This window comes from Lontra canadensis, unplaced genomic scaffold (assembly GCF_010015895.1).
Source record: "Lontra canadensis isolate GAN:19392208 unplaced genomic scaffold, GSC_riverotter_1.0 scaffold166, whole genome shotgun sequence".
Taxonomy (NCBI): domain Eukaryota; kingdom Metazoa; phylum Chordata; class Mammalia; order Carnivora; family Mustelidae; genus Lontra; species Lontra canadensis.
Genome location: NW_022631160.1, coordinates 98,855 through 115,391, shown reverse-complemented (window position 1 = coordinate 115,391; position 16,537 = coordinate 98,855). Strand labels below are relative to the sequence as shown.

The 16,537-nt window shown below is 48.7% G+C and overlaps 1 protein-coding gene across 1 annotated transcript; it reads right to left on the bottom strand.

Annotated features, from left to right (window-relative positions):
* Nucleotides 1-9,478: 9,478 nt before the first annotated feature.
* On the bottom strand, nt 9,479-14,187 carry PJA1 (praja ring finger ubiquitin ligase 1). Its single transcript, XM_032845584.1, has 2 exons — nt 14,107-14,187; nt 9,479-12,141 (listed from the first exon to the last, which is right to left on the bottom strand). The coding sequence occupies exon 2, from the start codon at nt 11,911-11,913 to the stop codon at nt 9,922-9,924; it is 1,992 nt and encodes a 663-aa protein (XP_032701475.1). The 5' UTR covers nt 11,914-12,141; nt 14,107-14,187; the 3' UTR covers nt 9,479-9,921.
* Between the last annotated feature and the right edge of the window lie 2,350 nt (nt 14,188-16,537).

Sequence of the window (16,537 nt, the reverse complement as noted above, 5' to 3'; positions counted from 1 at the left end):
GAGGTAAGGCCGATGGGCCAGCGGTTTCAAGTGTGATTGGAGGGGGCAGAGCCATGGGAGGGGGCTGGGCAGGAGACCCAAATTCCTCTTGGAAGCTCCAAGCCTCCTGGACATGCCCTCCTTTGTCTCAAAGTCTCAACCAAACTCCACATCCTAAACCGAGTTTATCAGTGCTGCTGTCTCCACCCCTGCATTCTGTCCCTCCTATCTCAGTAAATGACCTCATCATCGAGTCACCCAAAAGCCAAAACCTTGGGAGTCATCCAAGACTTCCTCACACCCCAAGTTGGATCAGTGTCCTAATCCGCTCAGTTTTCCCTTTCATCTCTCCAATCTGTCTCTCTTCCCCCTCCTCATGGCCCCACCCTATTTTAGTTTCATTCATTGATTCATTGATTCATTCACTTATTCAGCAACGCTGTTCTAAGCACCTACCATGTGCCAGGGAACCGGCTAGCCATTGAGGATTCAGCTGTGAACAGATCCGGCCTGGCCTGCGCTCCTGTGAAGTTTTGTGTCACATGTGGCTGGACTGATGGAGGTTGGAAAGGTCTGGCTGACTGGCCCAGCCAGCTTCTAAAACTCTTCCCTCGGGGGAATAATGGTTAAGAGCATCAACGCTGTAGCTAGCCTGCTCAGATTTGAATTGACTTTGCCACTTAGAGCTGGGTGGCCTTGGGCAGACCGTTTAATCTCTCTGTGCCTCAGATGTCCCACATGGAAGATGGGGGTGAGCATAGCACCAACCTCCAAGGATTGAATACGTCGATATTTTAAGGTGCAAGCATGTTATTATTCTCTATTAGCATTGTGAGTTTTATTCTTTCAAGTAGGGAGTGGGGCAGAGCCCTATGATCAACCGAATTATAGGAACCCAGAGGGAGGCCTGCCTGGGGGCAGGGGCAATGGGTCGGATTGCGAGCTGATAGCAGCAGGCCCTTGCGATGGCCCTGTCAAGAAGGCAGCATGGGAAATCCAACACAGGCCTGATTAGCTGGCAGCAGCCTGTGAGGAGTAAGTTCAATGGAAATGCAAATTAAATAGGAAGTTCAGGCCCAGAATCTAGAAATAGGGTATGAAGCACTGTGTGGCAGAATTGTTACTATCAGGAAGGCTAGGGTAAGAGCTCTAGCTCTGCCACTTTCTCAGCCGTGTAACCTTGAGCAGGTCATTTCCCCTTCTGAGCCTCGGTTTCCTAAGGATAGCAGTTAACAAGAACTGAGAGCTTAATATGCCTCTCTTATTTAACTACCATTTTGAAGATGAGAACACTGAGGCACAGAGAGGCGGAGGCACTTGCCCAAGGTTGCAATGCATGTAGAAGATAGCCCTGGGACTTGAAAGCAGGTCTCTTGGAGACTAGTAATTAGAGCACTTTTGTTGTAGAGCTATTGTGAAAATCGCAGGATATACTTCTGGAAGTGTTTGGTAGCAGACTGACAGGCTGCCCAGGGAGGGCCGTCTTTAGGCTACAGGTTCTAGTGGCTAGGCTGAGGCTGCAGGGCCTGGGTCAGCAAGAGGCAGTCTGGGCCTCAGACATCTAACCTGAGCAGTACCGGAGTCTCAGGAACAGGCCAGAATCCCCTGATCAGAAGCAGGGCACAAGGTTAAGTGGGGCTAAAGGCCAAAGGGACTAGAACCCCTGAGACTGCATGGGGGTGGAGACCATCTTGGTCACTTCTGGATTGCCCAGCACTCCACAAAAGGAAGTGCTTAATATATACAGGAAGGAAATGCCACTTCTAAAGCGGTTCCTGCGTCATGCCACTGCGCTATGCCTTCATGTCCTCCTCGAGGCGGCTCCATGAGGTTATCATGCCCATGTTAAAGATGAAGAGACTGACGTTCAGAGAGGTGATGTGACTCACTCAAGGCCCAGAGCTAAGAAGTAGTCAAGCAGCTCTTCAGATGCAGAGAAGAGGGGAAAAAAAAAAAACAAAAACGGAAAGGGCAAAGAACCCCTTATACTCCGCTCTGGTCCCCATGGGCCTCACCACCCGCTACCTCAGGTGACCCACCTATGACCAACAGACAAGGTCTACCTCTGCAGAACTGAATTGGACCACGATTGGTAGTCCACCAGATCTGTGTGTTTGTGTATATACGTGATCTAGGCTTTCCCTTAACAGCTCTGGGGACTGGGCGCATGGAAATCCCCCACCCCTCGCTGACCTGAACCTAGCCAGCACTCCAGGACTCGTCCACTTAAAACAGAGAGACTGGCATCAACTTTCTGCTCCCACAGATCCAGATGAGCTCTGAGGCCAGCCACTTTCAGAGCTGGAAGGACTCTGGGCAAGCCTTGTGCTTTTCTTTCCCCGGTGCCTAGCCTGCGAGGGAGGAGTCAATGTTGCAGCCGTATCTAATCAGGCAGGGCCCCAAGACACAGAAGCTCCTTCATCTAGGCCTGAGGAGGGGTCAGGCCGGGCCTCAGGGAGGGGCCAGGGCAGACACTGAGCCCATCCAGCCAGGACGGCCCACATTCCTCAGCCGGCCTGAATGGGGTGGGCATGCTCAACAGGAAGCCAAGCCCTTCACCAGGAGGGGCTCCGCTGCCATCTGTGCACACAGACAGCCGTGAGCAAAGGGCCTCGGCCGGCAGAGTCAATTGCACAGAAAAAAATAGCAAACATTTTGCTTCCTCCTCCTCCCCTATCTTGCCGCACTCCACTTCCAAAGGGAATGTTGGGCTCCTGCTAAGTATTTTTCGGCAGACCGGGGCCCAGGCATCCGGAGTCAGCCTTGCTGAATTGCTGAAGAGAGAATGAGTGTGTGTGTGTGTGTGTGTGTGTGTGTGTGGTGGGGGGGATTCTTTCCACCCAGAGAGTAGTGGTTTCTCTGCAGGGTCCTGGGCTCCTGCTGCTACAGCCTGGGGAAAAGAGCCAGTAGAAATGGTAACAACCAACAACGATCACCTTGGGTTTTTAGAGTGGGTTTTGTCCATCTTGTTATTTCATTTGCTCGTTCCAAGCATCCCTTGAGGTAGGCGTTCTTTTGTCCCATTTTATAAATAAGCAAACCGAGGTGGAGAAGGTATGTGCCTTGTTCACCACTCACAGTTAATTAGCATGAAAACCGTTTCAGATTAAGGTCTGACTTCGAACGCCCGGTCTTTCTGTCAGCCCCTTCTGCTGCTGACTATGGAGGGCCTTGCCTGGCTTCCCTCAGGAAGAGCCCGCCTTGAGAGCCTTGAATCAGGGTTCCAGTGACATTTCGATTTTGTTTTCACTTTTTCTCCCAGGTCACCTGCTTATTGAAGAAAATTTGAGAAATGCCCTCCAAAAATAAAGAACTTTAAAATTACCTATCGTCCCATCACAGAGAACCCCTGTCAGCCAAGGTGACGATAGAGTTCCTGAGCATGTTATGCACGTACAAAACCTGGAGATCTGAGATGATAGTGGACCCACTCTGGATACTGGGCCACCCCCCAGCTCCCACTCCATGTCCTCATGAGGCAAAGCTGAACTGTGCTTCCTCTGCTCCCTGTAGGGCCTGCTTGGGCCAACATTGCCCATTCCCAGGGTACATGCGCACACCATACTATTTCATACCCTGTGAGTTTGTTCACTTGGCTCCCTTTGTGTGAGGTCTCTGTCCTCCTGCAGAGGTCTCTCCCTCCCTTCTCTGTCTCTGACTCCGTGTATTTCTCTCTCTCTAGCTCTCTCTATTGATCACGTATACACATGGTCAAAAACCAAAAAACGAAAACAACCCATCTAATTCACACAAACTCCAAAGGGACAAAAGGGCACACGCTACAAAGCAAAGGCTCCTTCTCACCCCTGACCTCAACTCCTGTTTCTTGTTTATCTTTCCAGATATTCTGTGTACAGGGAAGCACAGATGTATGTGTATCTCTTGTGAAACATGCATGGTAACTGTCCTTACTGGTTTTTTTTTTTTAAGATTTTATTTGCTTGAGAGAGGGGGAGAGCACGAGTCGGGGGAGGGGCAGAAGGAGAAGCAGGCTCTTGGCTGAGCAGGGAGCCTGAGGCAGGACTTGATCCCAGGACCTGGGAATCATGACCTGAGCCAAAGGCAGACGCTTAACCAACTGAGCCACCCGGGCACCCCTGTCCTCACTCTTCTATGCCTCCTTCTTATAACTCCTTGGGTTTTGGCTATTCTTACATGGCAAGAGCTGTGGCTCTGCCTCATCTGGGTAAAGGCTGTCTAGTGAAACCTCTGATGGCTGTGCTGTGATTTATTTAAGCGGACCGCTAGTGATGGGCAGGGATATGCTTGCCAGTCTCTCGCTACTACAAACAATGCAACAGTAAATATCCTTGTACAAACAACCTCGTGCTTTTGCTCATGTAGGAGAAATGCTACTAGTGGAATTGCTGGGTCAGAGGGTGTGCGGATTTTAAATGCTAATACATTTCACTGAAGGGCCCTTCAAACACACCAGTTGACATGCTCCCCGACAGATAATGTTTCAAGGGGCCCATGCTACCCTCCCTCCTTCCATTTCTTCACCTTTCTTCACCTGGCTAATGCCTGCCCGAGCCTTCAGAGTGGCCGTACCTGGGATGCCTCTGACAAGCCTCCCTTCCCGGCTTGACCAGCCAGGCTCTTTGCTTCCACGTCACCCCGTGTTTGCCTCCGTGTAGCACTTTCCACCGAGGGTTGCCATCCTCTCTTTACATATCTGTTTCCCCGCACTAGACCATGAGCTCTTTGAGGGAAGGACTCAGTAAGCCTTATTCATCTCTTGCAGGTTCCCATCCAACGCACCACAGGCAGAAGGTCAATAAATATTTGTTGAACTAACCCAGTCAGCTCTGAATCCTCAGCTCTGAGTGCAGCCTGGGCTGGACTGGGTTGCCTGAATGCAAGTAGGGTCTGGGCCGAGCAGCGCCTTGGGCTCGGGTCCCCTGAGTCCCTGGAGATTTGTCTTCATGCATTTGGCACCCAGTCCCTACCTCCCTTCAGGCTGGCTCCAATGCCCTGCTTCAGCCACACTCTTCCCACTATAAGCTATTGCTGTCTCCCGGTCCCCAGCTCTTGTGGAAGAACCCCTCTACAATCCTGTGTCTTGTTTCTCCTCTTCCCATCCAGATGCCAGGCACCCTCTTATCTGGGTGGCCCCTGGTCCTGCAGTATGCTGCCAGGAAGCTGGCGGCCTGTGCAGCCTGTGACCAGAGCACTCGAGTGGAGTCCAGCTGGGGCCAGCCTGGACTTTGACGCTGCGGACCCGACACCCCTACCCGCTCCTCACTACACTGGGGCTGGGACGGCTGCTGCCCTCCCTGGCCGAACAGACTCTGTCTCTTCAGAACACTCATCACTTTTCTGAACCTTGGTATCCTTCTTATCATTCACCTTCCAGGGGGGACGGAAGATTCACATCCCTGGATATGAAGGGGTCTGGGGTGAAATTGTATCCACATATAAGGGGTTAGGAAGCCTCGCTGGTGTTCTAAGGTAGTACAGTCTGGAGGAAGGGAGTAGGGTGGGAGGCATGCGGGGGGCAGCAGAAGCCAGCAGCAACAACCTAGTGGTGAAGTCCCATTGCGCAGACAGGAATGCCAAGCCAGGCTGAAAGCTGGCTCCATGCCACGGCTTATCCAAGGCCGGGGTTAGTGACACATGGACAGACACCCTCTTCGCTCCGTGTATGACAGAGGTTCAACCCAGGCCCAAGAAAGGTGTCTTGAGGCTGCTTGTTTCCTCCTATTTCTCCATCTTCAAAGGAGCGCCACTTTTCAGCCACAGGCCCTGGGCCTGAGGAACATCTCTGAAACACTGGGGAACTCAGCAGGACAAACAGAAAATGGGACAGAGGGTGGCAAGAGGAGGTGGAGGGAGGGGCAGGGTGGAGCGGGGGCAGGGCCACCAGGAGCTGGGGGTAGGTGTGGGGCTAAGGCCAGCTCAGAAGCTCCTGGTTGGGCCAGGACCCCTTGGTTTCTCCTGCCTCATCTTAACACACCCCTGCCTCACGCCTACCTTGGGAGAGGAGCTCATTCCTCCAACCAGCAAGCGTTGCTGAATACTTCTGAGGCAAGCACTGAGAAGCCCGGGCTGTGGAAATTACTCTGAAATAAGAGCTCCTGACAAGACCTCACAGAGATGGGACCAAGAGAGTGAAGGAGTTAGGTGTGTCAGAAAATACCATTCTCGGGAGCTGGCACATGTACAGGACTTTTTAAAGGATGGATAGAACTAACTGGAAAGGGCTGGAAAGGGCATTTCGGGTCAGAGGTCCAGGCACCAATGTAGAAGGATGTAGCTAGAACAGAGGGCTGAGAGAAGGTAGTGCCTTCGAGCCAGGAAAGGCCCCATAACAGTTCAGCTGTAGTGTTAGCTAGGGAGACCACCTCAGGAATGTGAGGTCCTGTCTTGTAAGATATAGTGTTTTATATTCCAAATCAGTGGCCACAATGTGGGGCTCTTTATCCCACAGCCAGGAAACAAGTCCAGACACTAAGGAGTCTAGCGTGGTGGGCAGCACCTTTCATGAATATGCCAAATCACCGACTCTTAAAAAGGACTGTTTCGTGTGTAGTGGCCCGAGGCCTGCATGTTCTAGAACCATGGCTCCAGGTGCCAATAATGGGTCCACTGTGTTATCAACAGAAATCGCCTGACCCCTTGCCATTCTGGGTATTTCATCTGACTGAAAAGCAGGCACAAAACTGGGTTATGGGGTTGGCAAGTGTGCCACTTGGGATTCCTAGTTAGAAACAACAGAAACCAACCCTGGTGAATTTAAGCAAAACAGTTTTATTGGAAAGCTATGGGGGAGCTTGGGGAAGAGTTGGAGAGGCCGGGGAATCAGAAACTGGCAGGAAAAGGGGAACTGGGCATCCAAGGACATAGCCACATCTTACACAGGAGTGTTGGGCCTCTGGTGTTGGCAGCATAGTCCCCCACTGTGGCTGCCACCACGGTGGCATGAGAGGAAATGCTTCATGACTCTGATGCCTCTGACTTCGTCCCCCTCCAGACCTAAGGTATTAGGCACAAGGGTCTGATGTGCTTAACTGAGGTCCCAGGCCCAAGCCCAGGCGACTCAAGAGCCTGGGGCCCAGGGTCTCAGGCCTTGGGGTTGTCCCTCCTCAGGAGTCCCTCACCTCCAGCAGGAGCCCCTGTGGCGACAGGCCTCTCCAAGACTAACAGGGGGCTGCAGGCCCCAAGAGGAGTTCCCTGCACCCCACCCCCCAACCAACTTCCGCGGATTTACTAATTGTGTCTCTAAGGGAAATAAGAGCAGCCCCAAGGGTGCCTCTCCCATACCCCCTGGTGTGGTGCCAGTCAGGGCACAGCCAAGGTAACGTAAGGCAAGCCACCACAAGCCCGCCTGTCAAGAGCCCTCTAAGGTCACAGACTTCTGACTCACCGTGACTGGTGAGGTGCTGGCTGAAGGCCAAGTGGGGGGGGGACACACAATGGCTGTGGGGGACAAAATAACAGTATCAGCTTTGACCACTGCAGAAACAAAGGACTGCCAGGGCTTCCACCCCTGTCTCTGGACTTGCACTGAGAGAATCAGCATCATCTCTCTCTCTCTTTTAATTGGGAATTGTTTTGATTTTACTTATTTTGTTAATATTCATGAAAATCAGTGCCACTGTTAGAAAATCAAGCAAATTAATGAGGGCAAGTGAAAAAATCTAGAGCCCCCTTCCTTGCTCCCCAACCCCCTGTCCCTCCCCAGAGGTAACCACTGCCATCAGTTAGGTATGCAGCCTTCCAGACACTTCGGTACATTATGATCTATAGTTTGGTTTTGCAAAGTTTTATTTTACATGAAGACCATATATAACTGCTCCACAATATTTTTTTCCTACTTAACAGTGTGCCTTGGAGATATTTCCGTATCAGCACATATAATTTTTAACGGCTGTATGGTATTAGCTCCGTACCACCAAGGATCTAAGTCGGGCTCAGAGACATGCACCATTTTGCATCTTGAAAGATGGCTAACCCACTAAACCGTTCTCCAACAAGCCTACTATCACTTGTGTTTCCCGGTTTTCTCCTAGCCCAAATGAGATATTATCATGAAGAAAAACCATGGCTTTCTGATGGACACGGTGTATTTCACTGTTCTGTTCATTTGTATGTCACTGATCACCCGTGAAGTTGAACATTAACCATATCCAGGCTGTTGGAGCTAAGAACAGCTCCCATAAACTGTCAGCAGGAGCATGCATTAGTACAATCACTTGGGAAAGCAGTTTGGCAATACGTGGTTAGGAGAAAGACGCTTAAGCCTGCAGAACCCCAAAATTCCCCTCCAAGCCTAAAGACCCAGGAACTCCATCTCCGCATCCTTACCCCTAGAGAAACTCACACACGTGCACAGAGAGACATCTTTTAAGTATATTGATTGCCGCAAAACACTGGGAAGAACCTACACGCCCACCGATAAGGGGATAAATTGTGATGATTCATACAATTGAGTGTCTATCATACAGCAGTACATAAACTAGAGCTATATGTATCAAAATGGTTAAATCTCAAAAACAATACTCAGTGACAAAAAATCAAGTTGCAGAACAATATATTCATTCTATCAATTATGTCCACTTAGAAAACATAAACATTCTATATTGGCTACGGATATATACACACATATACATATATATGTACACATATACATATACATAGACACACATACGTCTAAAAACACAGACGAGAAGTAAACATACCATTTCCTGGGTAGTGCTTACCTCTGGGGAGGAGGGAAAGTAAATGTGACAGGTGAGGAACATCACTTGTGCCTGATTCTATTTACTGGAAAGAGAAAGAAGGACTAGAAGCCAATATGGCCAAATGTTAAACCCTGTTCACTCTGTGTAAGTGGGTATCAATATCTGTCACAGCAATTGTCTGGCATATATTTTTCTAATCTAATCCTTTTGTGTCACTGCGTCAATGTATACAGTCAGCATAGAGATTTGTTATTTGGGGAGGGGTTGCCCACTTCCTCTCAGAGTTTCTTTTTGTAAGGTTTTACTTTTTTAAGGGATCTCTACACCTGACACGGGGCTCCAACTCACACACCTCCCCACCCGCCCCCAGGATCAAGAGTCATAAGCTCTACCAACTAAACCAGCCTGGCACCCTGTTCTGAGAGTTTCTATTTCGTAAAAGTGAGTTTTTTAATTCCTTCTCCTCCTAACTCATACTCATTTTGGATATGTTTCTACCATTGTTCTTTATTTTCCCGCACACTTTCTCATTGTCTCTTTCTTTCCCACAGACTGACAGGGTACTGTCTATGTGACCTTTGCCCCTAGAGTAGTCTGACAATCATACACTGTATTCCTACTTATAGAAATTGTCACCTTAATTTCTTGCTCTTGTTGGGGTCAGCATTTCCAGTGACACTAAAGTTTTTCTACTGGGAACACCGGAAAACAAACAAACAACAACCCACGAAACCCTATTTTTGATGCAGGTGCAAGGGATCAATTATAAAGTCACTTAGTACCACCATTTTAGACAAAACCAAACAATTCCACTGTACCATGTAAAACCAAAAGGAGAACTTTAATAAGCTTTTACGGCACTGCAATTACAGGAACATTAACCCATAACATGCAACAGAAATGATGATGCCTTCTAGACATAGTTAACAGATAAACTTGACGTTACGGTTAACAGCAACATAGTCTACCGAAGAAAACAAACGCAACTTATCTCAACTTTCTGGTTAGAAAATGTATGTTTTTACTGCAATCTCAAGTAGCGTTTAGAAAGTTTAGTCTTCCTTTTCTAACCTCTAAGATAGTGTGATTTTTAATGCAATCGCACACAACCGTTTTCACATTGGAAATAATCACAAGGAATCAACAGGTGCAGATTAATCACGGCTTTCATTGCAATTGTTAATTTCGAGAGGGCTCCTGCGGTATTGCGGGTTTCAGATGGGGACAATCATCTGACCAGGAGTAAAGAGCCCTGGTCTTAGAGTGGGGGAGGGAACATGCAGCGGCACACGGGGCAGGTGCCCGACTTCTGAAGCCAGATGGACACGCACGGCTTGTGAAAATAGTGATGGCAAGGCAACTCGGTTGCCACCTCCCCCTTCACATATTCACTACAACAGATGGGGCAACACATTTCCTGCCCCACTGCACTGTGATCCTCGGTGACCAGGATCTCGGGGAGAGTGTCGATGCTCTCCTTGCTGGCCGGCGGATTGGCCACCTCCACATCCACAGCGAGAGACTCCAAGTGCGCGAGGGCGGTTTCCATCGCTTGGGCCAAGCGTTCTTCAAGTGCCATGTAGGTGAGAAACTGAGGATCCACGTAGGAGATGGCTTCAGCCACCCCCAAGCCATCTGCAAATCCATCAAAGAGGCTCCAATCCACTTCGAGGTCTTCGCTCACGCTGGAGTCGTCTTCAAGATTGTTGTTTCCATCCAGCATGAACACCCCGGGCTGCAGGAACTCCTGACCCGATTCATTATCCCCCTCACTGCTACTCTCGTTTTCATTGTACTGGAGCCAAGGAACTTCGCCTCCTCTCGGGGACACCTGCTCCTCCTCCCGAAGACATGCTCCTTGGATTTCAAGTTGGCCACTGCCACCGCCGCTGCCACTGCCACTGCCGCCACCGCCACCACCACCACCGCCGCTGCCGCCGCTGCTGCCACCACCGCCACCACCACTGCCACCACCACTACCACCACTGGCCCCGGCGCTAGAGCTGGCCCCAGCGCTGGTGTTCCCCCTGACCTGCTCAGCCTCGTGCTCTTCCTTCCCCGGCAGAGTTTCCCAGCTTTCCCCGCTGGATGACAGATTTTGCTCCCGTCCACGATACTTGCGACGCAGAGCAGCAGTCCACTCTTTGTCGCTGTCGGAGTCTTCGTCGCAGTACTTGTAGTAGTCGTCGCTGTACGTCCAGAAGTCGGGGTCGGCCATGGTTCGTCGGCGTCTTGGCACCTTCTCTGGCTTCACTTGGTCCTTCCTGGCCTCCCTCTTGTCTTCGGGGTACTTCGGCTCAGAGTAGCCGCTTGAACTCTCGCCTCTGGCTCTTCTTGCCAGGCCATCCGAGCGGCCTTCAGCCGTGTTGGCCGTATCCCTCCACCTGGAAGTACTATGTGGCATATCATCATCATCATCAGTATCAAAAAATATTTTTGGTTTCACGCAGTTGGGGCTGGCCAGATTTCTGATTTTGGGCCTCACCACCGGCTCCTCTGCACTCTTTGGGGGGTCTTCCCCCCCACCACAAATACTCACAGGAGCCCTGCTGGGACGTGCAGGTAAACTCTGCTCCCGCCTCTGCCTCTCCAGGCTGTCGCCGGTGGTTGCCACCTTGCCTTCAGCAGATGTCTGAGAGGCCATGCTACTTTGCTGCAGGAACTCGGCTCTGCTAGCAGAGCGTCTGGCCGCAGGGGCTGGATCTAACTTGTCAAGCTCCTCTCTCACATCACGCTTAAAGCTAGAGAACTGTGGGGGCACCCCAGCCAAGGACCTGGCCCCTTTCTCTGGGTCATACGGCTTATCATCTTTAAACTTGCCAGTTTTCCCTCTCACTGGCGCTCGCTCAACAGGCCCAGCCCCCTCCTCCTCACTATCATCTGCCCCGAAAGAGTCAACATGTCCATAAGCCATTCCTCTTCTGCTACCCGAGGCCCTGTACTCTCTTGGTGGGTACCTGGAGTAGTCCTCATTATCAACATTCAGGCTGGCTCCAGAGCTCTCACTGTCTTCCCAACTACGACGAGTGATGGAAAATGGCGACCGGCTCCTCTTGGTGGTTTGACTGGGGGCTGATCTGTGCATTGGGACTTCCGAGGTCGTCTTTCTCTGGCTGGAAATCCTTTCCTGCTGGCTCGTGGATGGCCTGAAACTGACATAAGCATGCCTTCTTCCATATCTCCTGCCTGTATTGGACTGATACCCTCCTGCTGGCTTGGGCCACACAGGCTTGCTAGATTCCTGACCCATGGCTCTGCCTTAGCAGGGTTTCCAATACAGCTGGGCCTCAAGTGGAAAGGCTCCTGCTCCCTGCACAAGCTTTGGAGATGGGAGCGCCAACTCAGTTCAGAATAAGAGAGCAGGGAGATCTATTTCCACTTCAGCAGGCAGGTAACAGAAAGAATAAGGGGCCTTTACAATTAGTTTCACTTTCTTCTAAGGCCTGAAGTAGCATTCCAGTGACTGTCAGGTGTAGACCTGGAACACATTTTTAATGTTGGCAAAATGATTACAAAACTGGGTTGATAGGAAAGCCAGACTTACGGGAGAATGACAGAAGATTGGGGGCAGGGGCGGTGACTGGACCCCGGGAAGGTGGGTGAAGCACTGTGGAATTATGCCAACATGGAAGAGGAAAGACTGCTGCGGTTATTTTATGGGGTGTCTGTGTCTTTTCTGAGCCCTGCAGACAGACAGGAGAAATGCAAATTGGAATAGGGTGGAAAATATAGATCACCACGTGTTCGTGAGTGCCTACGTGTCTGTCAGGAGGAGAGGGGCAGGTGGAAGGTGGAGGGGCAGAACCAGCCATCATGCTGTGAAGAGAGGCCTGTGTTTGTAGGGGGAGGGGACAGGTGTATTGGGGAGAGGCATTAGCATCAGACAGGATGAGACCTGTTCTGGATGCCGGCAGGAGAATGGCAGGTGCAGGTGGGGTAACTTCAGAGGAGAGGGGTGTGTGCAAGCATGACAGAAAGAGAGTGTGCGTGCGTGGTCGTATGTGCAGCCGCTGCAACTCGGCGCAAGGACGCCTGTGTACGTGTCTGTGGCAGGCAAGAAAAGGTTTGGTGGCACCGGCCAGGGGCGGCCTATGGTCTGCATGTGTGTGTTCAGTGAAATGGGAGGCAACAATAGAGACATGTCAGTGCAAGCAAATGCATCCACGAGAGGGACAGCATGGGAGAGGGATGTGTGGGTGGCCACTGGGTGGAATGGGGCCAGCAGTCAGGGAAATATGTGTGTTTGTGAAGGGGGCTATAGCAGGGAGGAGGGGTTGTTGTCCCTGAGCGAGGATTTCTGTGAGTGTGAGTGTGAATGTGAGTGCATGGATGGCCGGGAACAGTAGAAGAGGGCTGTCTGTGCACAGATGCAGCAGGCAGGGAGCAGGGCTGGGAGCATTTGTGAGGGCTGTGTGAATGAGAGCGTGAGGGTGCATATGTACGTATGTGGCATGTGAAAGAGGGGCCAGCAATCAAAGGATGTCCTGATGTGTGTATGTGGCAGGCAGGAGCTAAGGCAGCCCCCGAAGGGGTGTCTGTGTGTATTGTGTGTGTGTGCACTCACCAGAGCATACAGAGGCCGAAGGAGGGGGCTGCTTCTGGAGGTGTGTATGGGGCAGGCCATGAAAAGCAGGGAAAGGCACTGAGGGTGTGACAGTGTGCAAGAGGGTATGTATGTGTGTATCCATGTGTGCAAGGGGAAGGGAATGTTCCAGAACCTTGAGGGGGGGTGCAGGGAGGGGGCTGCAATGGAAGGTTTCTGTGTGTGTGTGTGTACCTATGTACGCCCGCGGGCACGTGCGCGCATGCGTGTGTGCGTGCCATGCATGCATGCGTGTATGTGTAGGTCCCTGCCCACACACGCGAGACACGGGGAGGGGTAGGGGGAGGGGGCCACAATGTCATAATGAGGGACAGGGAAACGTTATGGGCTCAAACGGCAAATCCAAACAGATGGCCAGGGAAGGGGAAAAAAAGAAAAGGCGTGCGAGGGTCTAGTTTCTCCATGGGAATAATTTGTTTTTCCGACAATTATTTTCCTGGGAACAATAATACATTTACCTAAAAATCTTAACAATTTACTATTCAGCAAAACAACTGCAAAATGGGGGAAGAAAGGCCATTGAGTGCTCCGCAAAGGGACCAAGAAGTGAGGAAGGAGAGGGCCCCGACCACCACTCCCCTCTCAAACAGGGATTAAAGCCCTTCGAGTGGGGGCCACGCCACACGGAAGGGGCTGGGGGACGGAGGAGGGAGCCCCCAGACAGGTCGTGGGACACAGGCCTCACTCTGCGGTCAGGTCTTGTGTCCGCCCCACCCCTTCCCGAGGGGCGAGCCTGAAAAATCTGTTCGCTAGAGGACCCCGAATCCTCGTCCCCATGCCAGGCCCCCTGTCCCACCGCCCCGTCTGGAGGAATTGAGGAAGGAAACAGCCTTCACTCACCCAGTCCGGACACCCGCACGCTTTCGAGAGACGCAGAGCTCTTGGACCTCCGACCGCCACGACCAACCGACCGCCAGAGCCCAGAGCCGCTGCTCCTGGTCTCCAGCTCCTCCCCCGGCAGACAGCAACAGGGCGGGCGGCGACTGCGGCGGAGGAAGTGATTGTGGCGTCGGTGGGGCCCGCCCCCTTGATGTGGCGGGGGTGGCAGCTGCTCTTGACAAATCAGGGTGGGCCCCAAAGCATTATTTCATTTTAAATGATGAAATCGTCAAGGATACTGAAAAGGACAGCAAAAAATGTAACCAACAGCCAGCTTTAACAAATGTTAAACATTTCGCCAAACTCCCTTCTGTTCTCTCTTTTTTTTTGAAGATGAAATCTAAAAATTCTTTCTGATTAATTCCAATATTAAAGAAATTATAATAATATATCATACCCTATGTTATATGTTATGGCTTTTACTAGAAGTATGGAAAATGTGAAACTATATCTAGGGTTGTAATTTTTTTTAACCTGATAATTGAAGCAATTGAACTGTTTACAGTAGAATTTCTTGCTGTTAATGACAAAATCAAGTTCTCCATCCAAAAGAAATCATCAGTCATAAAGCGCAATACCTGATCAGGATCCGGTAATCGCATTGCAGCTTAAAAATATTATAACTATACCTTTTGGATTTGTGTAATTTTACTGAACTCCTGGTTTTTTTTTTAATTGCACTTTACAACGTATTTTTAGTATTTACATCGAATGTAAAGACTTCCCATGTTCACAACAATAGCAAAGTTTTGTTCTTGGAAATAAAATGCATAATAGAAGAACAAGAAATATTAGGGGTCACAACATAATAGAAATAGGATATATGTGTAACTGTCAAGCCACTAAAGAAATAATATGTAGAACAAAGAGAAAAATCGGTCTATCAAAGGGCAGAAATGGAGTGGGAAGGAACAAGAAAGGGTATTTTTTTAAAAGGGCAGGAATAAATCCAAATATATCAGTATGTAGTATGGATTAACACCTATAAAATGCAGACTCTCATTTTAAGTATTTTGTTTTTTCGAAATCTGGTTATACACTGTTTATATGAGTTTCACGTAAAGCACATATAGAAATGGAAAATATGCCACTTAAATACTGGAAGGAACGAAGGAAGGAGGGAGGGAGGGGAAGGAAGGAATTTTAAAAAGAAGAAAAGAGAAGGTAAGAGACATGTAGCAAGTTAATATAAAAAAAAAATCTAAGGACTCAAAGTAAAAAACATTAAAGAGAACAAAACAGTTTGTTTCATTCACAGAGAAAGAAGATGCAGTTAGTAAACTTTCTATGCCAAGCAGTGTGATTTCAAAATATATGAGGCTAATACGTTAAAATATAAAGAGAGATCAGAAAGTTTTCAATTATAGTGGGAGACTTAACCACACTTATTATGGAATAAATGAACCAAATAGACTATAAAATAAATAAGGATACAGAGAGAATGAATAACACAGTTAGTAAACCTAATCTATATATATTTTTTGTACTCAAGAAAGGATGTATTTTTCATCAAAAAATTAAAATATTTCAAATACACAGGAAAGTAGAGCATAAAATGCACGTTTGCATGTACCTGTCATACAGATTGAGCAAATTTATTTTCTTCAGATTCTCAGATCTGAACTGATACCCTTTATCATTATGTATTGCCCGGATTTATCCCTGATAATGTTTCTTGTTCTGAAATCTGCTTTGTTTGGAATTAACAGTTATTCCAGCTTTGCTTTTATTAATGTTAGTGTGTATACCTTCCTCTATCCATTTACTTTTCATCTCTCTGTGTCTTTATATTTAAAATGGGTTTCTTGTAAACAACATATACTTGGGTCTCTTTTTTTAAATCCATTCTGATTGTCCCTTGCTTTTTAAACTGGTGTAGTTAGACCCTTCACAATTAAAGTGACTATTGGTGTAGTTGGATTAATATTTGCCAAATTATAAGCATTTCCTATTCATTGTCTTTGTTCCTTGTTTCTTTTTTTGTCTTCCATTTTTTCTGCCTTCTCTAATTTTAACTGGGCATTTTATAAAATTCCATTTTCTCTTCTCTTTTATAATTTCAACTATATTGCTAATTTTTACATTTTTTAGTGGTTGTCCTTAAGTTTGTAATGTACTTTTATAACTAACTGGGCATTTTATAAAATTCCATTTTCTCTTCTCTTTTATAATTTCAATTATATTGCTTATTTTTACATTTTTTAGTGGTTGTCCTTGAGTTTGTAATGTACGTTTGTAACTAATCCAAGCCCATTTTCAAGTGACACAATACTACTTCATGGGTAGTGTGGGTACCTGGTAACAGAGTATTTCCAATTCTTCCCTCCTGCCCCTTATAACTTTGCTTTCATTCATTTCACTTATCCGTAAACCATTACCATCCATTACATTG

Excerpts from the sequence above, each read along its gene's own strand:
- PJA1 (XM_032845584.1), bottom strand. The coding sequence starts at position 11,913 with ATGGGTCAGGAATCTAGCAAGCCTGTGTGGCCCAAGCCAGCAGGAGGG.